At 55.5% G+C, this 24,583-nt stretch overlaps 1 protein-coding gene across 1 annotated transcript in view; it reads left to right on the top strand.

The window, feature by feature from the left end:
• Nucleotides 1–8,440: 8,440 nt before the first annotated feature.
• LOC128343785 (vomeronasal type-2 receptor 26-like) overlaps nucleotides 8,441–24,583 on the top strand; it is a 57,855-nt gene continuing 41,712 nt past the window's right edge. Inside the window, exons 1-3 of the mRNA XM_053293222.1 lie at nucleotides 8,441–8,524; nucleotides 14,876–15,167; nucleotides 23,265–24,095. Coding sequence (XP_053149197.1) covers nucleotides 14,913–15,167; nucleotides 23,265–24,095 — 1,086 coding nt within the window. The 5' untranslated portion in view covers nucleotides 8,441–8,524; nucleotides 14,876–14,912. The remainder of the gene's footprint in view (nucleotides 8,525–14,875; nucleotides 15,168–23,264; nucleotides 24,096–24,583) is intronic.

Genomic DNA, 24,583 nt, shown 5'->3' with positions numbered 1-24,583 from the left:
TGTGGAAAATTAAGCCCCGGAGGGAGTGTTCTTCCCGGGGGGAAGCGGCGGCGTCTCCAGCCCCGGCCGGACGGAGGCCCGGAGGCCAGGTCTACCCGGCGGGCGGAGGCCAGGTCTACCCGCCATTCAGGCCTATGCGGGTAGACCGGGCCTCCGGCGGGCGGAGGCCAGGTCTACCCGCCATTCAGGCCTATGCGGGTAGACCGGGCCTCCGGCGGGCGGAGGCCAGGTACCCGCCATTCAGGCCTATGCGGGTAGACCGGGCCTCCGGCGGGCGGAGGCCAGGTCTACCCCCATAGGCCTCTATGGCGGGTAGACCGGGCCTCCGCTCCCCACTCGGTCCCTTCCCCAGCCTGCCTGCCTGCCTGCCGGCGGGGCCTTAAGCCCGGGAAGGGAGGTGGGAGCCCCGGCCAGGGGAAGCGGATCCTTAAGCCCCGGGGACGCCCCCCCTCCCACTGTGGAAAATTAAGCCCCGGAGGGAGTGTTCTTCCCCGGGGGGAAGCGGCGGCGTCTCCAGCCCCGGCCGGACGGAGGCCCGGAGGCCAGGTCTACCCCGGCGGGCGGAGGCCAGGTCTACCCGCCATTGAGGCCTATGCGGGTAGACCGGGCCTCCGGCGGGCGGAGGCCAGGTCTACCCGCCATTGAGGCCTATGCGGGTAGACCGGGCCTCCGGCGGGCGGAGGCCTGGTCTACCCGCCATTCAGGCCTATGCGGGTAGACCGGGCCTCCGGCGGGCGGAGGCCAGGTCTACCCCCATAGGCCTCTATGGCGGGTAGACCGGGCCTCCGCTCCCCACTCGGTCCCTTCCCCAGCCTGCCTGCCTGCCTGCCGGCGGGGCCTTAAGCCCGGGAAGGGAGGTGGGAGCCCCGGCCAGGGGAAGCGGATCCTTAAGCCCCGGGGACGCCCCCCCTCCCACTGTGGAAAATTAAGCCCCGGAGGGAGTGTTCTTCCCGGGGGGAAGCGGCGGCGTCTCCAGCCCCGGCCGGACGGAGGCCCGGAGGCCAGGTCTACCCGGCGGGCGGAGGCCAGGTCTACCCGCCATTCAGGCCTATGCGGGTAGACCGGGCCTCCGGCGGGCGGAGGCCAGGTCTACCCCCATAGGCCTCTATGGCGGGTAGACCGGGCCTCCGCTCCCGACTCGGTCCCTTCCCCAGCCTGCCTGCCTGCCTGCCGGCGGGGCCTTAAGCCCGGGAAGGGAGGTCGGAGCCCCGGCCAGGGGAAGCGGATCCTTAAGCCCCGGGGACGCCCCCCCACCCACTGTGGAAAATTAAGCCCCGGAGGGAGTGTTCTTCCCGGGGGGAAGCGGGTGGCGTCTCCAGCCCCGGCCGGACGGAGGCCCGGAGGCCAGGTCTACCCGGCGGGCGGAGGCCAGGTCTACCCGCCATTCAGGCCTATGCGGGTAGACCGGGCCTCCGGGGGGCGGAGGCCAGGTCTACCCGCCATTCAGGCCTATGCGGGTAGACCGGGCCTCCGGCGGGCGGAGGCCCGGTCTACCCGCCATTCAGGCCTATGCGGGTAGACCGGGCCTCCGGCGGGCGGAGGCCAGGTCTACCCCCATAGGCCTCTATGGCGGGTAGACCGGGCCTCCGCTCCCCACTCGGTCCCTTCCCCAGCCTGCCTGCCGGCGGGGCCTTAAGCCCGGGAAGGGAGGTGGGAGCCCCGGCCAGGGGAAGCGGATCCTTAAGCCCCGGGGACGCCCCCCCCACCCACTGTGGAAAATTAAGCCCCGGAGGGAGTGTTCTTCCCGGGGGGAAGCGGCGGCGTCTCCAGCCCCGGCCGGACGGAGGCCCGGAGGCCAGGTCTACCCGGCGGGCGGAGGCCAGGTCTACCCGCCATTCAGGCCTATGCGGGTAGACCGGGCCTCCGGGGGGCGGAGGCCAGGTCTACCCGCCATTCAGGCCTATGCGGGTAGACCGGGCCTCCGGGGGGCGGAGGCCCGGTCTACCCGCCATTCAGGCCTATGCAGGTAGACCGGGCCTCCGGCGGGCGGAGGCCAGGTCTACCCCCATAGGCCTCTATGGCGGGTAGACCGGGCCTCCGCTCCCGACTCAGTCCCTTCCCCAGCCTGCCTGCCTGCCTGCCAGCGGGGCCTTAAGCCCGGGAAGGGAGGTGGGAGCCCCGGCCAGGGGAAGCGGATCCTTAAGCCCCGGGGACGCCCCCCCCTCCCACTGTGGAAAATTAAGCCCCGGAGGGAGTGTTCTTCCCGGGGGGAAGCGGCGGGGTCTCCAGGCCGGGCCGGCCGGAGGCCCGGAGGCCAGGTCTACCCGGCGGGCGGAGGCCAGGTCTACCCGCCATTCAGGCCTATGCGGGTAGACCGGGCCTCCGGGGGGCGGAGGCCAGGTCTACCCGCCATTCAGGCCTAGGCGGGTAGACCGGGCCTCCGGCGGGCGGAGGCCAGGTCTACCCGCCATTCAGGCCTAGGCAGGTAGACCGGGCCTCCGGCGGGCGGAGGCCAGGTCTACCCCCATAGGCCTCTATGGCGGGTAGACCGGGCCTCCGCTCCCGACTCGGTCCCTTCCCCAGCCTGCCTGCCTGCCTGCCGGCGGGGCCTTAAGCCCGGGAAGGGAGGTGGGAGCCCCGGCCAGGGGAAGCGGATCCTTAAGCCCCGGGGACGCCCCCCCCTCCCACTGTGGAAAATTAAGCCCCGGAGGGAGTGTTCTTCCCGGGGGGAAGCGGCGGGGTCTCCAGGCCGGGCCGGCCGGAGGCCCAGAGGCCAGGTCTACCCGGCGGGCGGAGGCCAGATCTACCCGCCATTCAGGCCTATGCGGGTAGACCGGGCCTCCGGGGGGCGGAGGCCAGGTCTACCCGCCATTCAGGCCTAGGCGGGTAGACCGGGCCTCCGGGGGGCGGAGGCCAGGTCTACCCGCCATTCAGGCCTATGCGGGTAGACCGGGCCTCCGGCGGGCGGAGGCCAGGTCTACCCGCCATTCAGGCCTATGCGGGTAGACCGGGCCTCCGGCGGGCGGAGGCCTGGTCTACCCCCATAGGCCTCTATGGCGGGTAGACCGGGCCTCCGCTCCCGACTCGGTCCCTTCCCCAGCCTGCCTGCCTGCCTGCCAGCGGGGCGTTATGCCCGGGAAGGGAGGTGGGAGTCCCGGCCAGGGGAAGCGGATCCTTAAGCCCCGGGGACGCCCCCCCCCACTGTGGAAAATTAAGCCCGGGAGGGAGTGTTCTACCCGGGGGAAAGCGGCGGCGTCTCCAGTCCGGGCCGGCCGGAGGCCCGGAGGCCAGGTCTGCCCGGCGGGCGGAGGCCCGGTCTACCCGCCATTCAGGACTATGCGGGTAGACCGGGCCTCCGGCGGGCGGAGGCTCGGTCTACCCGCCATTCAGGCCTATGCGGGTAGACCGGGCCTCCGGGGGGCGGAGGCCTGGTCTACCCGCATAGGCGTCTATGGCGGGTAGACCGGGCCTCCGCTCCCGACTCGGTCCCTATCCCTGCCTGCCTGCCTGCCTGCCGGCGGGCCCTTAAGCCCGGGAAGGGAGGTGGGAGTCCCGGCCAGGGGAAGCGGATCCTTAAGCCCCGGGGACGCCCCCCCCCCATTGTGGAAAATTAAGCCCGGAGGGAGTGTTCTTCCCGGGGGGAAGCGGCGGGGTCTCCAGGCCGGGCCGGCCGGAGGCCCGGAGGCCAGGTCTACCCGGCGGGCGGAGGCCCGGTCTACCCGCCATTCAGGCCTATGCGGGTAGACCGGGCCTCCGGCGGGCGGAGGCCAGGTCTACCCCCATAGGCCTCTATGGCGGGTAGACCGGGCCTCCGCTCCCGACTCGGTCCCTTCCCCTGCCTGCCTGTCTGCCTGCCTGCCTGCCTGCCAGCGGGCCCTTAAGCCCGGGAAGGGAGGTGGGAGTCCCGGCTAGGGGAAGCGGATCCTTAAGCCCCGGGGACGCCCCCCCCCCACTGTGGAAAATTAAGCCCAGGAGGGAGTGTTCTACCCGGGGGAAAGCGGCGGGGTCTCCAGGCCGGGCCGGCCGGAGGCCCGGAGGCCAGGTCTACCCGACGGGCGGAGGCCCGGTCTACCCGCCATTCAGGCCTATGCGGGTAGACCGGGCCTCCGGGGGGCGGAGGCCAGGTCTACCCCCATACAGGCCTATGCGGGTAGACCGGGCCTCCGCTCCCGACTCGGTCCCTATCCCTGCCTGCCTGCCTGCCTGCCGGCGGGCCCTTAAGCCCGGGAAGGGAGGTGGGAGTCCCGGCCAGGGGAAGCGGATCCTTAAGCCCCGGGGACGCCCCCCCTCCCACTGTGGAAAATTAAGCCCGGGAGGGAGTGTTCTACCCGGGGGAAAGCGGCGGCGTCTCCAGCCCCGGCCGGACGGAGGCCCGGAGGGGGACTCGGGGGGCCGCCCGCCGCTGCTCGGAGCGGACCGGGGGTCGGCCGCGCCCTCCGTGACCGCCTCGGGGGTCTTCCCGGGCGGGCGCGAAAGTCGGTGAGGCCGGTCCGGTTGTCCGAGGGTCCTGAAAAGCCTGTCACCATAAATCTCCGCGCGGACACCCGAGCCGGAGGGGGCGGCCCGGGGATCCGTACCGGGACCGGGGGCGACCGGGAAATGTGGCCGGGGCTCTGGAACCGAAAGCCCGGCGGACCGCTCGGTCTGCTCCCCTTCCGGACTTCCGAGCCCCGGAGGCGGAGGGGCGGTCTACCCGCTGGCTCCCGCGCGGGTAGACCGGGCCTCCGCCCCGCACTCTGCCGCTCGAGCGGCGGGCGGAGGCCCGGTCTACCTCCGCGGGGCTTCTGGGGCGGGTAGACCGGGCCTCCGGCCGTCGGAGGCCCGGTCTACCTCCATAGCAGCCGGTGGCCTCCGGAGGCCCGGTCTACCTCCGCGGGGCTTCCGGGGCGGGTAGACCGGGCCTCCGACGGCCGGAGGCCCGGTCTACCTCCATAGCAGCCGGTGGCCTCCGGAGGCCCGGTCTACCTCCCTAGCCTTCCGGGGCGGGTAGACCGGGCCTCCGACGGCCGGAGGCCCGGTCTACCTCCATAGCAGCCGGTGGCCTCCGGAGGCCCGGTCTACCTCCCTAGCCTTCCGGGGCGGGTAGACCGGGCCTCCGACGGCCGGAGGCCCGGTCTACCTCCATAGCAGCCGGTGGCCTCCGGAGGCCCGGTCTCCCTCCCTAGCCTTCTGGGGCGGGTAGACCGGGCCTCCGACGGCCGGAGGCCCGGTCTACCTCCATAGCAGCCGGTGGCCTCCGGAGGCCCGGTCTACCTCCCTAGCCTTCTGGGGCGGGTAGACCGGGCCTCCCAGGGGCGGAGGCCAGGTCTACCTCCATAGCAGTCTACGGTGGGTAGACCGGGCCTCCGAGGGGCGGAGGCCAGGTCTACCTCCCTTGCCGGCTAGGGCGGGTAGACCGGGCCGCCGTTCCGGACTCTGCCCGGCCTGCTGTCGTGTGAGATCGCCCTGGGTGGAAGCAGTTCAGGCGGGCAGGCAGGCAGGCACCACTGCTTCCAGCAGCAGCAGCCAGTGGCACTGCCTCCTCTCCTGTGATGTCACCCTGGCTGGAAACAATTCAGCCAGGCAGGCAGGGTGGCTTCTGGCAGCAGTAGCAGCAGCAGAAGCAGCAGCAGCAGCAGCAGCAGCAGCCAATGGTCCTGCCTGCCCTACTGTGATGTCACCCTGGCTGGAAACAGTTCAGCCAGGCAGGCAGGGCTGGCATCTGACAGCAGCAGCCATGGGTCCTGCCTGCCCTACTGTGATGTCACCCTGGCTGGAAACAGTTCAGCCAGGCAGGCAGGGCTGGCATCTGACAGCAGCAGCCATGGGTCCTGCCTGCCCTACTGTGATGTCACCCTGGCTGGAAACAGTTCAGCCAGGTAGGCAGGCTGGCAGCAGCAGCAGCAGCCAGGTGCCCTGCCTGCCCTACTGTGATGTCACCCTGGCTGGAAACAGTTCAGCCAGGCAGGCTGGCAGTAGCAGCAGCAGCAGGAAGAGGTTGGTGGAGCTTTCGTCAGCCCCTGGCCTGCCCGCCTGCCCGCTTCCCTCCACCAGAGGCCTACCTCCACGGGGTGAGCCGAGCATTAAGCCCGGGAAGGGGGGGGTGGCTCGGCTCGGGGAAGGGGAGCCTTAAGCCCCGGGGTGCGCCAACACCCCCCCCCCCCCGACTGGAAAATTAAGCCCGGGGGCGGGTGTCCTCCCGGGGGGGAAGCGGCGGCGTCTCCAGGCCCGGCCGGCCGGAGGCCCGGAGGCCAGGTCTACCCGGCGGGCGGAGGCCCGGTCTACCCGCCATTCAGGCCTATGCGGGTAGACCGGGCCTCCGGCGGGCGGAGGCCTGGTCTACCCCCATAGGCCTCTATGGTGGGTAGACCGGGCCTCCGCTCCCGACTCGGTCCCTTCCCCAGCCTGCCTGCCTGCCTGCCAGCGGGGCATTAAGCCCGGGAAGGGAGGTGGGAGTCCCGGCTAGGGGAAGCGGATCCTTAAGCCCCGGGGACGCCCCCCCCCCACTGTGGAAAATTAAGCCCAGGAGGGAGTGTTCTACCCGGGGGAAAGCGGCGGGGTCTCCAGGCCGGGCCGGCCGGAGGCCCGGAGGCCAGGTCTACCCGACGGGCGGAGGCCCGGTCTACCCGCCATTCAGGCCTATGCGGGTAGACCGGGCCTCCGGGGGGCGGAGGCCAGGTCTACCCCCATACAGGCCTATGCGGGTAGACCGGGCCTCCGCTCCCGACTCGGTCCCTATCCCTGCCTGCCTGCCTGCCTGCCGGCGGGCCCTTAAGCCCGGGAAGGGAGGTGGGAGTCCCGGCCAGGGGAAGCGGATCCTTAAGCCCCGGGGACGCCCCCCCCTCCCACTGTGGAAAATTAAGCCCGGGAGGGAGTGTTCTACCCGGGGGAAAGCGGCGGCGTCTCCAGCCCCGGCCGGACGGAGGCCCGGAGGGGGACTCGGGGGGCCGCCCGCCGCTGCTCGGAGCGGACCGGGGGTCGGCCGCGCCCTCCGTGACCGCCTCGGGGGTCTTCCCGGGCGGGCGCGAAAGTCGGTGAGGCCGGTCCGGTTGTCCGAGGGTCCTGAAAAGCCTGTCACCATAAATCTCCGCGCGGACACCCGAGCCGGAGGGGGCGGCCCGGGGATCCGTACCGGGACCGGGGGCGACCGGGAAATGTGGCCGGGGCTCTGGAACCGAAAGCCCGGCGGACCGCTCGGTCTGCTCCCCTTCCGGACTTCCGAGCCCCGGAGGCGGAGGGGCGGTCTACCCGCTGGCTCCCGCGCGGGTAGACCGGGCCTCCGCCCCGCACTCTGCCGCTCGAGCGGCGGGCGGAGGCCCGGTCTACCTCCGCGGGGCTTCTGGGGCGGGTAGACCGGGCCTCCGGCCGTCGGAGGCCCGGTCTACCTCCATAGCAGCCGGTGGCCTCCGGAGGCCCGGTCTACCTCCGCGGGGCTTCCGGGGCGGGTAGACCGGGCCTCCGACGGCCGGAGGCCCGGTCTACCTCCATAGCAGCCGGTGGCCTCCGGAGGCCCGGTCTACCTCCCTAGCCTTCCGGGGCGGGTAGACCGGGCCTCCGACGGCCGGAGGCCCGGTCTACCTCCATAGCAGCCGGTGGCCTCCGGAGGCCCGGTCTACCTCCCTAGCCTTCCGGGGCGGGTAGACCGGGCCTCCGACGGCCGGAGGCCCGGTCTACCTCCATAGCAGCCGGTGGCCTCCGGAGGCCCGGTCTCCCTCCCTAGCCTTCTGGGGCGGGTAGACCGGGCCTCCGACGGCCGGAGGCCCGGTCTACCTCCATAGCAGCCGGTGGCCTCCGGAGGCCCGGTCTACCTCCCTAGCCTTCTGGGGCGGGTAGACCGGGCCTCCCAGGGGCGGAGGCCAGGTCTACCTCCATAGCAGTCTACGGTGGGTAGACCGGGCCTCCGAGGGGCGGAGGCCAGGTCTACCTCCCTTGCCGGCTAGGGCGGGTAGACCGGGCCGCCGTTCCGGACTCTGCCCGGCCTGCTGTCGTGTGAGATCGCCCTGGGTGGAAGCAGTTCAGGCGGGCAGGCAGGCAGGCACCACTGCTTCCAGCAGCAGCAGCCAGTGGCACTGCCTCCTCTCCTGTGATGTCACCCTGGCTGGAAACAATTCAGCCAGGCAGGCAGGGTGGCTTCTGGCAGCAGTAGCAGCAGCAGAAGCAGCAGCAGCAGCAGCAGCAGCAGCCAATGGTCCTGCCTGCCCTACTGTGATGTCACCCTGGCTGGAAACAGTTCAGCCAGGCAGGCAGGGCTGGCATCTGACAGCAGCAGCCATGGGTCCTGCCTGCCCTACTGTGATGTCACCCTGGCTGGAAACAGTTCAGCCAGGCAGGCAGGGCTGGCATCTGACAGCAGCAGCCATGGGTCCTGCCTGCCCTACTGTGATGTCACCCTGGCTGGAAACAGTTCAGCCAGGTAGGCAGGCTGGCAGCAGCAGCAGCAGCCAGGTGCCCTGCCTGCCCTACTGTGATGTCACCCTGGCTGGAAACAGTTCAGCCAGGCAGGCTGGCAGTAGCAGCAGCAGCAGGAAGAGGTTGGTGGAGCTTTCGTCAGCCCCTGGCCTGCCCGCCTGCCCGCTTCCCTCCACCAGAGGCCTACCTCCACGGGGTGAGCCGAGCATTAAGCCCGGGAAGGGGGGGGTGGCTCGGCTCGGGGAAGGGGAGCCTTAAGCCCCGGGGTGCGCCAACACCCCCCCCCCCCGACTGGAAAATTAAGCCCGGGGGCGGGTGTCCTCCCGGGGGGGAAGCGGCGGCGTCTCCAGGCCCGGCCGGCCGGAGGCCCGGAGGCCAGGTCTACCCGGCGGGCGGAGGCCCGGTCTACCCGCCATTCAGGCCTATGCGGGTAGACCGGGCCTCCGGCGGGCGGAGGCCTGGTCTACCCCCATAGGCCTCTATGGTGGGTAGACCGGGCCTCCGCTCCCGACTCGGTCCCTTCCCCAGCCTGCCTGCCTGCCTGCCAGCGGGGCATTAAGCCCGGGAAGGGAGGTGGGAGTCCCGGCTAGGGGAAGCGGATCCTTAAGCCCCGGGGACGCCCCCCCCTCCCACTGTGGAAAATTAAGCCCGGGAGGGAGTGTTCTACCCGGGGGAAAGCGGCGGCGTCTCCAGGCCCGGCCGGACGGAGGCCCGGAGGCCAGGTCTACCCGGCGGGCGGAGGCCAGGTCTACCCCGCGGTCGGAGGCCAGGTCTACCCGGCGGGCGGAGGCCAGGTCTACCCCCATGCAGGCCTATGCGGGTAGACCGGGCCTCCGGGGGGCGGAGGCCAGGTCTACCCCCATAGGCCTCTATGGCGGGTAGACCGGGCCTCCGCTCCCGACTCGGTCCCTTCCCCTGCCTGCCTGCCTGCCTGCCTGCCAGCGGGCCCTTAAGCCCGGGAAGGGAGGTGGGAGTCCCGGCTAGGGGAAGCGGATCCTTAAGCCCCGGGGACGCCCCCCCCCTCCCACTGTGGAAAATTAAGCCCGGGAGGGAGTGTTCTACCCGGGGGAAAGCGGCGGCGTCTCCAGTCCGGGCCGGCCGGAGGCCCGGAGGCCAGGTCTACCCGGCGGGCGGAGGCCCGGTCTACCCGCCATTCAGGCCTATGCGGGTAGACCGGGCCTCCGGCGGGCAGAGGCCAGGTCTACCCCCATAGGCCTCTATGGCGGGTAGACCGGGCCTCCGCTCCCAACTCGGTCCCTTCCCCAGCCTGCCTGCCTGCTTGCCTGCCTGCCTGCCAGCGGGGCGTTAAGCCCGGGAAGGGAGGTGGGAGTCCCGGCCAGGGGAAGCGGATCCTTAAGCCCCGGGGACGCCCCCCCCCCACTGTGGAAAATTAAGCCCGGGAGGGAGTGTTCTTCCCGGGGGGAAGCGGCGGCGTCTCCAGCCCCGGCCGGACGGAGGCCCGGAGGCCAGGTCTACCCGGCGGGCGGAGGCCAGGTCTACCCCCATACAGGCCTATGCGGGTAGACCGGGCCTCCGGGGGGCGGAGGCCAGGTCTACCCGCATAGGCGTCTATGGCGGGTAGACCGGGCCTCCGCTCCCGACTCGGTCCCTATCCCTGCCTGCCTGCCTGCCTGCCTGCCGGCGGGCCCTTAAGCCCGGGAAGGGAGGTGGGAGTCCCGGCTAGGGGAAGCGGATCCTTAAGCCCCGGGGACGCCCCCCCTCCCACTGTGGAAAATTAAGCCCGGGAGGGAGTGTTCTACCCGGGGGAAAGCGGCGGCGTCTCCAGTCCGGGCCGGCCGGAGGCCCGGAGGCCAGGTCTACCCGGCGGGCGGAGGCCAGGTCTACCCGGCGGGCGGAGGCCAGGTCTACCCGGCGGGCGGAGGCCCGGTCTACCCGCCATTCAGGCCATTCAGACATCGAAGGATCAAAAAGCGACCCCGGACTTAATTTTCCACTCTTGGGGGGGGGGCATCCCCCAAGCTTAACACTTCACTTTCCCTAGCCGAGACACACACACCCCTTCCCGGGCTTAATGCTCCGCTCGCCCCAGCCTGGCCCGTGTCCGCTCACCCCATGGAGGGAGGTTTCTAGTGGAGGCATGCGGGCGGGCAGGCAGGCAAGGGGTGGACAGAAGCACCACCAGCCACGGCAAAACGACCGAGTCAGGAGCGGAGGCCCAGTCTACCTGCCACTCACTGCTGCGGAGGTAGACCGGGCCTCCGACCACCCCTCACAGCCCCCTCCTGATGTGAGCCTCCCTCCTAGTCCCTGAGCCGCACCTGACAAAGTCCTGGAGGGAGTACCAGTTGACCCGTCTTTGACTGCTACGGTGGGTAGACCGGATCTCCAGCACTGCAAATGACCCACTCCTGGAGGGAGGGTGGCCCTTTCTACCCTCCGTGACGTCTGAGGTGTGCATACCAGGTGTCTCCAGCCTCACGGGGCTCCAAACCTCCAAGTCTGGAGTGGAGGCCAAGTATACCCACTACAACTTTCTGAGGCATGTAGACCAGGCTTCTCTGGCCTTCTGGTTGTCCAACGGTCAAAGTCTGGAGCAGAGGCCTGGTCTACCAGGAGAACAAGTCTGGCCGTGGAGGGCTGGTCTAACTTCCACAGATGGCTATGGCAAGTGGACCAGATCTCCAGAGCCCAAAATGACAAAATCCAGAAAGGAAGGCCTGTTCTACCCACCACAGTGGCTAGACCAGGCTTCCGTCTACCTACTGCGGACTGCTCCATGATGGAGACTGTAATCGTGTGAGTGGCCAATCCCGCCGCCCAAGCGACCTTCCCAAATATTGGATTTAAGCTCACAGCTTCACACAGGCCCAAGGCCAAAATCTATGAATAAGTGCCAAATCCTTCTCCCATCTGCTCCACAGTTAAGCAGAGAGACACAAACATTTTTTCATCAATTAAGCTCCAAAGAGAGCAAGGCATAATGAGACAGTGTAGTTTCTGTCCCCTGAAATTATCAAAATAACACTGATTCCTTTGGAATCCTTGAGGGTTTCCACCCACCAAAGTAAACAACAAGGATATGTCACACAAATAATATCTGTGATAAATATACTTCAATCTTTTCCAGTTGGGGCTGGGGATCAGGCACATTGGCATAAGATTATTCATCCTTCCTCTCTCACTCCCCAACTAGAAATTGTGCATGAAGCTGAACTTCAGATTCTGTACTGCATTTAGATGAAGACCTTACTCTGCTGCTCATGATTTGGTTTCTGGTGTTCTTTTTGTTCATTCGTCAGGCCATTTTCCACACTGCATTGAGGAACAGGTGCCTCTTAATGAGGCATTTTCAACTTCAAGAAGATTATTATAGGCCAGGAGCCCTCATTGTTGGTGGGATTTTGCCCTTTCTCAAACATGACCTCTATATTAGGGACTTTGATCACTCTCCCTATGAACAGGAATACTGGCATGACAGGTAATATTTCACATGAGGGCTTTGATGTAGATTTTGTGGTTTTGTCATGCTGAGTGATAGTTCCAGGAATCTGTATTACTGATGTTACTGAAGACTATCGCTCCTGAGTTCAGAATACAAACACTGGCAGCAGGTACTGATTACCTTCAATGATGAGTATTGTGGCTTGAGAGTTCTTCTTATTGAGCTGGATTGTAGCCTGAGAGAGAAGACCATTCTCTCCTTCCCTCCCTGGCTGCCTTTCTTTCTGCCACCATCAATACTGCTCCATTAGTATTTCTGGGATCCAGGGAAACATAGTTCTTTGGAGAGAGTGAGGAAGATAGTGGGGCATTGTGAACTGATGTGGTGAAGTGGTTAAAAGACTGAGCTGCAAATCAAGATGTCCCTGCTGTTCAGCTTAAGTGGCTTTAGGATAACCAACCCTTATTAAGTTTCAACTCTTTAGTTGTAAAGTCAACATTATAATTGGTAGGGTCTTGCAGTTGCGAGCATGAATTATTTCATTTGCATGGGTGGCTAGATGTGAGCACTATATGAAGTAAGATACTCCCATTAGAGCAAGGGGCCATAGCTCAGAGCATCTGAAGAAGGTCCTTGGTTCAATCCCTTGCAGAATCTCCAAGTAGAGCTGGGAAAGTCTTCTGCCTGGAACCTTTGGACGTGGCTGCCAGTCAGTGTTAACAGTACTGAGTTTGATGGACTAATAGTCTAAGGCAGCTTCCTATATTCATATGTTCAAAGTTAAGGAAAACTCTTGATGGGAGTATGGGTTTGAAAGTGCTTCTGGAGTTACTTGCCTGTTGGCAAATGGTCCCATCTGGACGAGCAACATATTCATAGCAGCATTCCTAATACATTTTTTTACCTTGCTGGACTTCAGTAAGGGTTATATCTAGACAATACATGAGAAGCACGTTTCACACTCAAAAAGTGCTGTTATTATTTGAGAGAGAGAGGGAGAAGGAGAGAGAAAAGTTCAAACAAAGTGTCTGTATCTGTGGATAGGATCAGGCCATTGACTGTACACATGCCTGACTTCTGATTAGATCCCAGTAAAAGGGTCTCAATTTGTCAGCAGCTAAGTCCAAAGCAGCAAAGGAGACCTTCCCTCCAAGCTCAGAAATCCAAGTAAATGGAGAGAAGGAAATCTGAGAGAAGGCCACACCGGAGACATGAATCCTAAAACATACTTTTCAGAATATATCAAATAGCTTTAAAAGTTTTTAAAAGTTTTATTTTCTTTTGGCTTAAAATTTTAAACTCTCAGTACTGAAAATGTTTAAGTGAAGAGTGCATTTGGGGTTTCTTTTGTTTCAGATCTTGAAATTTTAAACACATATTCATCTGCAACCCATTTGGCTAAAGACTTTTTATTGGGAGGGGCAGGATATGATACTTTAATTTAAAAAAATGCTTTTGGAGTCAAACATATTGGATATGAAAAGAGGAATGGCTTACAGAACCTACCACAACAAAATGTAATGATAATTTATTTAGTTAGTTTACATTTCTATCCCATTCTTCCTCCCAGAGGCTGAAAGAAAAGTGAATGTCCATGCCTGGCTATTGGGTTGAATTTGCTTGAAAATTATCTGTTTTAATGCATAAGGTTCTATCCCTAAAGCAGATTAAAAAACTTAATGAAGTTCTTTTGGTCTAACTTCATCAAACTGGCTTTTGGGTGGGCTATGTGGTGGAGACTGCCTTGGTCAGCCTGATGGATGATCTCCAGTTGGAAGAGGGAGTGTGACTCTGTTGGTCCTTTTGGATCTCTAGGCGGTTTTCAGCACTATTGACCATAGTATCTTTCTGGAGCATCTGAGGGGATTGGAGGTGGGAGACACTACTTAGCAGTGGTTCCACTCCTACCTCTTGGGCAGATTCCAGATGGTGTCTCTTGGAGACTGTTGTTCTTCAAAATCTGAACTTTTGTATGGTGTCCCTCAGGGCTCCGTATTGTCTCCAATGTTGTTTAACATCTACATGAAACCGCTGGAAGAGATCATCAGGGGATTTGGTGCAGGGTGTTATCAATATGCTGATGACACCCAAATCTATTTCTCCATGTCAACATCATTGGTAGGAGGCATAACCTCCCTCAACGCCTTCCTGGAGGCGGTAATGGGCTGGATGAGGTAACACAAATTGAGACTGAATCCAGATAAGACCAAGGTACTCATTGTGCAGGGTCAAAACCTAGGTGACGATTTTGATCTGCTGCTTCTAGATGAGGTCACTCTCCCCCAGAAGGAACAGGTAAGCAGTCTGGGGTTGTTTCTGGATCCAAAATTCTCCCTGGTGTTCCAGGTTGAGGTGGTGGCCAGAGGTGCTTTCCATCAGCTTCGGCTGATATGCCAGCTGCGTCCATTTCTTGAGATGAACAACCTCAAAACAGTAGTACGTCTGCTGGTAACCTCTAGGCTGGATTACAGCAATGCGCTCTATGTGGGGCTGCCTTTGTACATAGTATGGAAACTGCAGTTGGTTCACAATGCGGCAGCCAGCTTGGTCTCTGGGTCATCTAAGAGAAACCGTATTACTCCTGTGTTGAAGGAATTACACTGGCTTCTGATACATTTCTGGGTAAAATCCAAGGGGCTGGTCATTACCTAAAAAGCCCTAAACAGCTTAGGCCCTGGGTATTTAAGAGAACATCTTTGCCATGAGCCCCACCGCCTACTAAGATCATCTGGAGAAGTTTGTCTGCGGCTGCCGCCAACTCGTCTGGCAACTATTGGGGAACGGGCCTTCTCCGTTGCAGCCCCTGGACTTTGGAATGTGCTCCCTGTTGAAATAAGAGCCTCCCCATCTCTGGAAACTTTTAAAAAGGCAATGAAGACACATTTATTCACCCAGGCTTTTAATTAGATTTATAGTTTTAAATAATTGTAATACTGGGTTTTAAATGTTTTTAACCATTTAAATGATTTTAATTGTTAATTGGTTTCATGTTTTAAATTATTTTAATTGTAAACCACCCAGAGATGCCAGTTTTGGGTGGTAGAGAAATATTTAATTTATTAATTTAAAAAATTACTCTCCACTTATTTCTTCAATTCTGGGGGATCACCTCCCATATTTTCCCCAATGTATCTCTTATTGCAGACCTGTGCTCCAATACTACCAGCATTTCCTGGCCTTGATGTTTGCCATTAACAAGTTCAACAAAGATCCAGAACTCCTTCCCAACATCACACTGGGTTTCCGTATCTATGATGACTACCAGAACACAAGAAGGACCTACCTGGCTACACTATCTCTGATCTCCACACAGGGGCAAATGGTTCCTAACTATAACTGTGACAGAATGAAGAAGCTGCTGTCGATCATTGGGGGTCTTGACTCAAAAATCTCAAGGCAGATAGCATCCATCTTGGGAATTTTCAAGGTCTTGCAGGTAGATTATTATTTCTTGTTTACATAGTCAGACAGGTGTTATTGACTGATTTGTTTTATCCAGACATTGAGTCCTTCCCAAGGACCTGGGATGGCTGAATTTTATTATCAATACTCTTGGTTATTATAGATATCCTCGCAAACTATAGGCTGTTCCCAGTAAAGCTGCTTTTTGTAACTGGCTGATGGTGATTTCTGTGGCCCCTATGGTGTTGAGGTGCTCTTCAAGTTGTTTTGGAATTGCACCCAGGGTTATTTTTATAAATTTTATAAATTATTTTATAAATTTATTTTATAAATTTTTGTTATTTTTCCTCTGTTCATTATTAATGCAGCACACTTGTCTAGTCCAAACACTTGCAAGGTCTTGCAGGTAGATATTTATTATTATTATTATTATTAATAATAATAATTTGATTTCTATACCACCCTTCCAAAAATGGCTCAGGGTGGTTTACACAGAAAAATAATATATAAATAAGATGTGTGTGTGTGTGTATGATAGATGAAGGGGAGCAGTGAGGAACTGTAGTTCACTTTCTTAAGATTGATGGTGTCATGGCCCAGTCTTAACCAGTCCTATGATTTTAAGCTTCACAGCTGCCAAGTAAACTTTTATATGTTTTCTAGCTAAGTCTACTGAAACAGCCTTCCAAACCTCTGTTTCGTTCAAAGTTAGGTAGTGTGGAAAGGCTTCTAATCGTGGGGTGAGCAAAACAGACAGGAGCTATATTGTTAAATCCAAAAAGAGAAATTTTACTCTGAAACAGTTCAATTCAAAAGAGTAGTTCTTTTAGAAATGTAGTATAAAGAAATAGCAACCATATGCAGGGGCAGATTAGCCTCTTTGCCGCCCATAGGCAAAGAGGATTTTTGCTGCCATGGGGAAGGGGTGCACGAGGGGAAATCCCCTCTTTTTGTCTATCAAAATTGCTGCTGCCACAGTGGAGTGGGGCACAGTGTCGGTGGCAAACTGTCTGCAGGGAGGGTGGAGGGGGCAAGGAGGGAAGAGCACCTCCCTTTTTACCTCTTATAATGCCATCAATGATCCATGATTTATGGAGCGGTGCAGCGGTGCAGCGGCCCCTCCCCTCCAGTAACATCCGTCCCTCCCTTGCAAAGGGTGTGTGTCTCAGTGGCTAGTTTCCCCCCGCATTTCAGGCTGCATTTGCTGCCTGAAAGCTGTTTATTTTGCTTTCTCTCTCTCCAGCAATGGAGAGAAAGCAAAATAAACAGCATTCAGGCAGAAAACACAGCCTGAAATGAGGGAGAAGAGCTCACTCCTTGGGATCTCTGAAGCCTGGGCCATGCCCCCCTCTGCATGTGATGTCATGCAGCCCCCAGAGAGGAATGGCAAAATTTGAGGAGCATTGCCGAACCTCAGATTTTGCCACCATAGGCAGACACCTCCTCTGCCTATGTCTTAATCCACCATTGGCCATATGAGCATAAAGAAACAAATAAAATAGGAGGAAAATGCATCCAAACTAACCTGCACCTAATATTGTGCCTTAACCCAGAGTCCTTACCAGGAATTTTCTTATAATCACCTCTAATCAGTTTCTGCAGTGAGCCTGGCTTCTTCCCTTGCTCAGCTTCAGGTCTGACCCTTTCCAGTACTGGAGGTTCAATTCCAGACTGTTGCTTCAGCTGCTTTAGGGGTGATTCAGAACTCAAGAGAGTTTTCAGCATACATCTCCCAGTGATTTCTCAGCTCTTAATTTCAGCAGCTCATTTGAACTAACCCTCTGCTGCAGACAAACCTCCTTTTTATTCTCTCCCCCACCCTCCAAATGTTTCTAAACAAACCAATCAGGACAACTCAAATTTCCTCCATTATTTTAATACATACCCAATCAAATAAAATCCTTTCTTCCCTTCAAAGGTTAACCAGTAAAGCTCTTTTCCCTCCCAAACCAACTGTAGAACAGGACAGTAGCAGCTGGTGGGTATTGGAATGGGAGGGGGGCAGAAACCTACCCCGCTTTCCTCCACACCAATGAGAGTTCCCCCCTTTCCTCCACACCACGCCTCCCATCATTGAGGAAAACAGGAAGAGCAGAAAAAACAGGGCAAAAGTAGAAAACAGAGATGTTTGTGGGGGTGGGGGGGTTGTGGGGGGAGTAAAAAAGCCAGGGCAAAAAACAAGGAGAAAGCGGAAAGAAAGGGCAAAAGGCAGAAAGAAGGAAAGAAGGGAGAAATCAGGGATTGCATCCCCCTCCCACCAAACAAACAAGCTAGTAAAAGTAAAATAAATAAAATAAAAGATCAGACTTAACAGCAGCCAGGGAATCCTCCAGAGCACGGAGTGTCCTCCAGCCCCTCCCCACCGCCTGAAACTTCCTCTTTTTTTCTTACTGGCTAGAACAGCTGCTATTCATGCTGCTCCAGTCAATCTGATTCCTAGGGGGCTCCTCCTGGCACTGCCCCCAGGAAGAAGGGAAAATGTATTTTAAAAATATACTCCCTGAAGCAACCAGGAAGTGCATTTTTAACCCATCATTTTAGTTCTTCTTGGAGGCAGTGCTAGGAGGAGCCCCCTAGGACTCAGATTGGCTGAAGCAGCTTGAGTAGCAGCTATTCCAGCCAGTAAGACCAAAACAAGTTACAAGCAAGGAAGGAGGGGCTGAAAGAAGCTCCCTGCTGTGAAGGTTTCCCTGGCTGCTGGTAAGTCTGGGCCTTTAGCTTGTTTGTTTTTATTTAAAGGGGCACTACCTCCCTGCCCTTTTTGTCCAGCCACCACTGGAACAGGAGCTGTGGGCTTCTGACCTCTGCACAGTTTTTTAAACATAGAATATAGAGATTGAGCAATTACATATGCAGTATAGAAATCTGTAACACAAAAAGAGGAGGTTCAAGGCTCATTCCTTCACAGATGGTAAAAAAATAGTAGAATTTTAGAGCTGGGATCTGATCTTGGAGGTTTTGTATTCCAACTCACTGTTCAGTCCAGCAATATCCTAAATTCATATGTTAAATATCCTCAGTCACACAGAGATGCAAAGGCCATCCTGTGACAACTATTATAACAGATGCAATGGAAGTGTGGTGGTGCTCCTAAAGAATGCAGAAGGAGCCACAACAGTACTTGCATCTCCAAACCATAACTTGCTAATTCTCCAGATTGTTAATTCCTGTGTGCAGCTGACTTGAATATTTCTTTTTGGTTTCTGGTTCACTTTGTTCTTCTACCTTTGTGAAATCTATCATTGGACAAGGGCTGGGGTCAGGAGTTGGCTGAAGGGCCCTGTTGGGGATGGGGGTGCCAGGAGGAGTCCCTTGTGCCACTGCCACCTTACCCACACCCATGTCCAAATGTCCATAAGGAGATTCCTATTTCCTGAAGGGGAAGTGGGTAGGATCAATCAATTTTTTTAAATTACAGCCTTTGGCCAGCCAAGAGATAAAAATCAGAATAATAAATATAACTAATATACACAAATAGTAACTGATTATAACACACAATAAAACAGTATACAAGCATAAAACAGTATACAAGCATGGGAAGTGGGTAGGAGAAGACAAAAGTGTCATGAGACAGTTGATCTGCTATTACCTAACCTCCATTAAGCAAGGGATTTCCTTCCAGATTAACATGCTGTTGAGACTCAGAGACAATAGAACCCTGAGTGATTGAAAAGTTGCAGGATATTTTTAAAGGTATTTAGGGATGGAGCCATAGCTCGGTGGCAGAACATCTGCTTTGCATGCAGAAGGACTCAAGTTCAATTCCTGGCATCACCAGGTAGAACTGGGAATGACTCCTGCCTGAAACCTTGGAGAGCCACTGCCAGTAAGTGTAGAAAAGTGTGGATGGAACAATTGTCTGACTCAGTACACAAGAACATAAAAATGCTGTATCAGGGCCATCTAGTTCAGCATCCTGTTACACACAATGGCCCACCTGCCTACAGGCAGGAGATGAAGGCATGCCCTCTCTCCTGCTGTTACTCCCCTGCAACTGGTACTCAGAGGCATCCTGCCTTTGAGGCTGGAGGTGGCCCACAGCCCTCTGACTAGTAGCCGTTGATAGACCTCTCCTCCGTGAAGTGATCCAAACCCCTCTTAGAGCCATCAAGGATGTTGGCTGTCACCACATCTCGTGGCAGAGAATTCCACAAGTGGATTATGCATTGTGTGAAAAAGTATCTCCATTTGCTGGTCCTAAATTTCATGGCAATCAATTTCATCAGATGACCCCTGGTTCTAGTGTTATGTGAGAGAGAGAAGAATTCATCTCTATCCATTTTCTCCACACAATGCATGATTTTATAGACTTCTGTTTCCCCGCAGTCATCTTTTTTCTAAACTAAGTAGCCCCAAGTGTTGTAGTCCTGCCACATAAGAAAGGTGATCTAGACCCCTGATCATCTTGGTTGCCCTCTTCTGCACCTTTTCCCAGTTTTACAATGTCCTTTTTTAGATGTGGTGACCAGAATTATATGCAGTACTCCAGGTGTGGCTGCACCATATTTTTTTATAAGGGCATTATAATATTAGCAGTTTTATTTTCAATCCCCTTCCTAATTATCCCTATCATGGAATTGGCCTTTTTCACTGCTGCCGTGACATTGAGTCGACACTTTCAATGAGCTGCCCACCACCACCTCAAGATACCTCTCCTGGTGAGTCACTGACAACTCAGATCCCATCAAAGTATAGTTGAAGTTGAGGGTTTTCTCCCCAATGTGTATCACTTTACACTTGCCAACATTGAACCGCATTTGCCATTTTGTCACCCACTCACCCAGAACTCTTCACAATCCATTTTGGATATCACTACCTGAAAGAGTTTGGTATCATCTGCAAATTTGGCCACCTCGCTGCTTACCCCTACTTCTAGATCATTTATGAATAAATTAAAAAGCACTGGTCCCAGTACAGATCCCTGGGGGACCCCACGTCTTACTTCCCTCCATTGTGAAAACTCTTCATTTATACCCACCCTCTGTTTCTTGTCTTTCAACCAGTTAGCAATCCACACATGCACTTGTCCCCTTATCCCATGACTGCTAAATTTCCTCAGGAGTCTTTGAGGAAGAACTTTGTCAAAAGCTTTTTGGAAGTCCAGGTAGACTATGTCAACTGGATCACCTTGATCCACACACTTGTTGACCCTCTCAAAGAACTCCAAAAGGTTGGTGAGGCGAGATTTCCCTCCCAGCAGGGCCCGTTCTTCTATGTGCTTAACAATTTTATCCTTGAGGATACTTTCCATCAGTTTGCCTGGAACAGACATTAAGCTTACTGGCCTGTAATTTCCCAGATTGCCCCTGGATCCCTTTTTGAAAAACAGTGTTACATTGGCTACTTTCCAGTTCTCCAGTACAGAGCCTGATTGTAGGGATAAATTATATATTTTTGCAAGGAGGTCGGCAATTTCACATTTGAGTTCATGGATGGATGCCAACTGGCCTTGGTGATTTGCTATTTTTCAATTTTTCAAGACAGTTTAGAACAGGGTTCCTTATCCTTGGGGCCCCAGATGTTTTTTGGACTACAACTCCCATCATCCTCAGCCACAAAGGCCATGTCTGGGGATGATGGGAGTTGTAGTCCAACAACATCTGGGGGCCCAAGGTTAACAAACCCTGGTTTGGACCTCTATCTGACTCAGTTCTTTAGCCTTTGTCCCTGAGAAGCCCAGTTCAGGAACAGGTGTGTGCTAGGTATCCTCTGCCATGAAGACAGATGCAAAGAATTGATTTAGCTTCTCTGCAACCTCCATATCCTCCTTAATAATCCCTTTCACTCCCTCATTGTCTAACGGTCCAACCACCTACCTGGCAGCTTTTCTGCTTCTGATGCATTTACAGAAGTTTTTTTATTCCCCTTGATGCTTTTAGCCAAGCTTCCCCAAGCTGCGGCCCTCCAGATGTTGCTGAATTACAATTCCCATCATCCTAGCCACAATAAGTTGTAGCTGGGGGTGATGGGAATTGTAGTTCGGCAACATCTAGAGGGTCGCCAGTTAGGGAAGCCTGCTTTTAGCTATATGTTCCTCAAATTCTCTTTTCTCCTCCCTTTTTGTCATCTTGCATTTCTTTTGCCAGAGTTTGTGTTCCTTTCTGTTCTCTTCGTTTGGACAGGCCTTCCAAATTCAGAATGAAGTATAAGATATAAGGCAGTATAAGGCAGCTTCCTATGCACCTATGTTTGAGAATGTTCTGGTTTTGAAAATGACAGTTTGATGCTGCATAAAGTGTGATCAGCATTTGTAGAATAAGAAATGAAAAATTTAAAAAATCTCCCAAATACATTTTATTACAGTTGTGAAGGAATGAGGAACAAACCTCTTCAATATTATAAATAGTGAAGCTCTCCTCATGATCGGTGAGCAGAGCTTCCTCAAGTTTTGCAGGGAGAGCAGGTTTGCCCAACCCTCCCCACAGGAGAGCACTCACCCATTGCTGGGCAGACTGATTGGCCGTCCAGACGAGTGGCAGCTCACCTACAGCTCTTCCACGCCACGCCTCGCCCAGCTGCTTCGGGAGTCGGGTGAAGGAGAGGACTGCTGCACAGTGCCCCACCCCTGGAGCCCCAATAATGCACAGCTTGAGTGTGTGGTGCATTATTGGGACCCCCTCCCCCCTGAATGTGCCCATTATAGCTGCAAGCAGCAGCAACAGACACACAATTAAAAAATGAGGTCAAGGGAGCGCTCACTCCCTTAACCTCATTTAAGCAGGAGGCTACTCAGGCGGGTTTGCCACCGTATAGCCACTGGGATCAATCATGATCCCAGTGGTTCACACAAGTGTGTAAAACTAGGCTGGACTCCTTTAGCCTAGTTTTGCATGCTTGTGTGAATAGCTGCAATATGTGTTAGAATGCTGGCTGGGCTCTGTTGCTAGCAGGGTTAAATGTTCATGCCTGTTTTTCAAGTTTCATATTTAGAATATCAGCTGACAGTTTGATTTTGGATGGGAAAGATATTTTGAAAAATGGAGGGAAGTTTGATTTGTACTGATTGGTGGCTTGAAAAACCATTGGGGCAAAAATGTGCATAGAGAGAGAGAGTTTGAGAGCAGCCTGCAAAGGGTCTGTCTGCAGGCAAGTCCTGAGGTTCAGTCTGCAAAGGGTCAGTCTGCAATAAGAAGTCAAGAAGCAGTCTAAAGAAGACAACTTTGCAGGAGAGTCCTGGAAAAAGTCAGGAGAGGAGACTCTCTGAAGACACAGTTGGAGAATCGGAGTTGGAGAGCTGAAATCATAGAAGAGCCAGGCTGGATTAAGCCCTGGGCCTGTGCTGTGACCAGGATATGAGATTGCACTACAAGCCAGTTGCTGAGAAGAGGGTAAATGCAGGGGTCTCTGGGTAGGGACCAGTTTAGTGGATACATTTTCCCAACCTTTTATTTTCTTTTGTATTGCTCTTATGGTAACTGTTTTGTGTTCTAATTTTTGCTGTGTAAAGAACCCAAAAAGATAATGTTTTAATGGAATATTTTTTTAAAAATCAACTCTTACATTTAAAAATCAGAAGTTTGTTTAATTGTCTCCACCTCATGCCTACAAGCCTTTCCACTCTACTTTTTGTTTTTACTATTTTTTGCAAAGGTGTACAGTCTGTTGTAGTAGACCCAGACAAAGAAAAGAAAAGTCTATTTGGTGGCAGCGGTGAAAGAATTGATAGCACGGGGCTGGCGGGATCTGTAATTCCTCCACACGTGGTATCACAAAGGTTGGATAGGCAGCGATTTCTCCACAACATCACTGAGATCCTTTATTTGTGTTAAAATAAATGCTCAGTGAATAGTTATTAAAGAAATGCATTAGATGGCTGAATCCAGAATGATAGCCTTTAACTATGTCTTACAGACATTGATCTCAAATAATTTCAATATCTGTGATAACTTGGCAAATGTTTCTCCCCCTCAGCAACTGAGATTAATGCAGTGAGGCCATCTTCTCTTTTTCTTACCATCTGAGGGTGAAGAAGAAACACTGTTGCTTCTACCCCTGCACCCTTGGAAATGGTTTTGCACCTTTGACAACTTTGACTTTGGGGGGTGATCATTATATTATGGGGAGTCAGGGAGGCGTCATAAGCTTCACACATGAGAATTTCTCTTTTAAAATGAATGTCTGTCTTCCTCAGCTTGGTTATGGTTCAGTCAACCCTGTTCAAGCACAGAAAACCATCTCTCCTTCCTTTTATCGAATTGATCCCGAGGAACTCCCAGAGTATGTAGGGCTAGTCCAGCTACTCCTATATTTCCACTGGAACTGGATTGGACTGGTCACTTCGGATGATGATCGTGGTGAACATTTTATCCAAACTCTGACTCCAATGCTTGCTGATAAGGACATCTGTGTAGCCTTTACTGAAATGTTTGAAGAGGAGTATGATAAGAGTGTAGTTGATGAAAAACTGCATTTCCTATCCCAGTCTGAAGTGGTGGTTGTCTCTGGGGATGCCAATCTAATATCAAGATTAATATATAAACTGCGTTTATTTAAACGCCAGAAACCTCAATCACCAGGAAAGGTTTGGATTTTGACAAGCCAATGGGATATTGCTGCAACTGGATTTCAAAATCAATGGTCATATCTCGAATATTTTCATGGGGCTCTTTCATTCCAAGTTCACATAGGAGATATGCCAGGATTTAGCCAGTTCCTCTTGACTTTAAATCCATCCCAGCCTGAGGGAGATGTCTTTCCATATGACTGGTGGCAACTTGCCTTTAACTGTGTGATTCTGAAATCAGGGGTGGGTCCTATAAATGGTGTAGCTAATTGTACAGGGGAGGAAAAGCTGGAGAACCTGCCATCTTCCGTGTTCAAAACAAGCATGACTACCCGCAGCTACTATGTCTACAATGCCATCTATTCCATGGTGCATGCATTACATGCTGTGTACTCATCAGGATCCAAATGGGTCATGACAGGGGACAGCAATAAGCTTCCTGATGTCCAGTCATGGCAAGTAAGTACCTTTCTTCATGCATTTGTTTAAAAAGGAATGAAGAATGAATGATTCTAATGCCCCATAATGATGTTTAATTCTTGTCTATTTTGAGGGGAAATGGGCACTGTGACCCAGCAATTATTTCTCAGAAATGCAATGTCTGGGCCATTTGGTAAGATGGCAACTGCTAGAAGCAGCCCACATCTCAGAAAAGGAGCAATCCATGGATTAGGTATAAAGTCATCCCTCACCAACCATGAGGGTTACATTCCCTCAAAACCCTGTGGTTGGCAAATTCGTGGTTGGTGATGCACTGAAACCAATGGAAAACACGGGGCTAGGTGAACTATGACCACGAAATCACCTAAAAATCAAGGAAAAATGCCCAAAATCACCAAACCTCCCTAAATAGAACCAGGATGCTTTCCAGATTATACCCTAGAACAGCAGTAAAATGCTTCGGCTTGGCAGGATCATACTGAAAATGAGCCCCAGAATCTCAAAAC

This window comes from Hemicordylus capensis, chromosome 2, assembly GCF_027244095.1.
Source record: "Hemicordylus capensis ecotype Gifberg chromosome 2, rHemCap1.1.pri, whole genome shotgun sequence".
Lineage (NCBI taxonomy): Eukaryota > Metazoa > Chordata > Lepidosauria > Squamata > Cordylidae > Hemicordylus > Hemicordylus capensis.
Note: the sequence above shows the minus strand (reverse complement) of the source record. Positions and strands in the feature narration are given on the sequence as shown.